General features: G+C 38.8%; 1 protein-coding gene across 1 annotated transcript in view; it reads left to right on the top strand.

The window, feature by feature from the left end:
• Positions 1-2,610, top strand: part of LOC102298915 (protein SSUH2 homolog) — a 16,604-nt gene that overhangs the window by 9,613 nt on the left and 4,381 nt on the right. Inside the window, exon 11 of the mRNA XM_042218977.1 lies at positions 172-279. Coding sequence (XP_042074911.1) covers positions 172-279 — 108 coding nt within the window. The remainder of the gene's footprint in view (positions 1-171; positions 280-2,610) is intronic.

The following is a 2,610-nucleotide window of genomic DNA, read 5'->3' as shown; positions in this document are numbered from 1 at the left end:
AAATTTCACATTTTAAAGATGAACTAATCTTCATAAGTAAAACATAATGCCACAGCAGGGGCTCACTTCAGCCAGATGTAGTTTAGGTAAACATAAACGTAAGAAGTAAAAGACATTGTTGGGGTTAGCTGTGTGTATATTGCATGTTAATTTCTCTCTTTTATCTCTCAGGTTTACCCGCTGTTTGGGTTTCCAAACCCAGGAGTCTCTCAGGCCTCTGACCGTCTGATCAAAGAACATCAAACGAAGTATGGCCAAACCTCCAGGATTCTGCAGCAGGTAGGCCGACACAGTTCAAGATAAAAATAAAAGGTCTATTCTAGTGTGCCTGTGTTGCTCTGCAATTTTGCCACCAAAATGCTTGTTGGTGGGGAGTTTCTCTCTTTATGTTGATTCATACACTCCCAGTCAGTTGCAACAAAACATGAACTACACAATTCTGCAAGTAACCAGAAATGTGTAGAAGAAACAAAAGCACCAAATGGGCCAATCACAGTGTCATGAGTGTGATGAGACACATACATTTACAATTCCAGGAAAGTTTGTGGTGTAGTTTACAATGTGGGGTCTCAGAGGGGTTTGTTCTTATGACACAAGAAACGTTTTCAAAGACCTTCAGAGTGCAATGTTTAATTAAAATGAAATATTCCAAAGTTAAAACAATACTATGTAAAGTATCAGCGAGATTTTGTGAAATTAGTCCACATGTCATAAGGAGATATACAGTTTGATGGCCACATGTAGTGTTCTGTGGTGCGTCGTGACTGAAGGTGTCTTGAAATGAATGAATACATTTTTGAGAACACACTAATAAAAAAACAAAAACCTCGACCTTGCAAAAGACAACTAGTCACTATAACTATAGTTATCCACCTACCCAAAGGAATTGTTTGTCTGTTAGCAGTGTAGTGTTAACAATTTTCAAGATATCATTTTCAAATTGATGGTGATGATGTTGTGATGGTAGATGCCAAGGACAGCTCGAGCTGATTTAATTTTGGTGAAAATCAGGTCGAGGGTCACATAAAATATGTAAATCAGCAAAAACATATATAACCCACCCAAGTTTTGATGGATCATCTTCAAACTTCACAATAATATAAAAGGCTTTGGGGGGGGGCACGAGTATCTTGGTTGACTAAACATTTGGCCTTGACCTTTATTGTTAGCACCCAATGTCAAAGTTGATCTTGAAAAACGATTTCAAAAAAACCATATCAAGTAATACATCAGGGGATGGAAACAACAAAAAAACAAAACAAATAAGGAGTACAATTCACAAAGAACATAAATTCAAGGATTTTGTTCTATTTAAGCTAGACTATCTACTGGGGATGGACCGATCCAATATTACATATCGGTAATAAAAAATGTAATCAATCCATTAAATATCACGAAAGCGCCTCAAAGAAAAACTTGCGCCATGGCGTAACTCAACTCATAACCTTAGCACGTCGGAGCAGTATGCGTCACGTGATAGAGCAGCTGTGGCGTGCGAGACCTCTCGGTGGTCTGGTTGAGCACTTGGCGTCTCGCTACCAAACCGGCATTTCATCTCCAAGAAAGTTATCCCAGAGAGAAGAAGTGTGTAAGTTAATGTCTGAATGTTTGTAAAGCATTCCCACGTTAAGCATAACAACCGATATATGGAGCGACTGCCTCTTCTCTCTCTCTCCCTCTCCTGTTGCTACTTCAATCATCAAACTGATCGGCTGATCGGCTTTTCTGTCGCAAGTCCCGTCTCCCTTGTTTGTTTTTGGCCCACTTTGCACCAGAAAAAGGAAACCAGCGGCTAAACAACAGCAGCACGTTTGAGCTTATAAGCTGTTGTTAGAATGTTGTACTGTTTATAAGATTGGGGAAACCTGCAGTCAGCTGAGCCTGAAGAAGTCACTTGGATGAGTGACGAAACGTTTCTCCCACAAAACGCTACGTCCAGATGAACAGAATCAACTTATGGAGATTAATATTACTTTCTACACCAGGATCCTTTTCTACGTAGCTGACGGCTGGTAACTGTGCAGGGGCGGGTCTAGCAAAGTTTAGCCAGGGGGCAGGTAGGGCATTAACAGGGAAAAGGGGGCACAAAGACATGCTTTTCCATCTTATTCTCATTTAAAATGTCTAGCTTTTAATACATAATTATCTGAATCTTACACCCAAAGTTTTCATCTGATGTAAATGTATAGAAATCCATTATTGTATATAGGAACTATTAAGTCAAATTTATAAGCTATAGTACTTTTTCCTTTGGAAAGGTACCATCTGTGCAGTCTGCAATTCTGTTGAAGAAAGATGTTGAATCTATTTAATTATTGTAGAAAAATAATTGATTTCTGTGCATTTTGTTTTTTTGTTTTTTTTTTTTACACGTGCATTAAATTAAATTACGTCGATTGCATCACGAGGCGGCGGGTGGGGAGTGGTTCCCTATTTATATTGCTGGGAGTTTGCAACCCTATTAGTTAGGTTGCTTAATATTTCCACTAAGTACTCTTTAAAATACCAGAATAGGGAGGATGGTGTAGGTTTAAGTTTATTAGATTGATCAGTATTGCTGAACTAGTGATGTACGGATCGATCCTGAAATATCGATTCCTCCGATACATA

This window comes from Haplochromis burtoni, unplaced genomic scaffold (assembly GCF_018398535.1).
Source record: "Haplochromis burtoni strain Fernald_Lab_line unplaced genomic scaffold, NCSU_Asbu1 Contig_26, whole genome shotgun sequence".
NCBI lineage: Eukaryota > Metazoa > Chordata > Actinopteri > Cichliformes > Cichlidae > Haplochromis > Haplochromis burtoni.
This window is presented reverse-complemented; position numbering and strand designations above follow the sequence as displayed.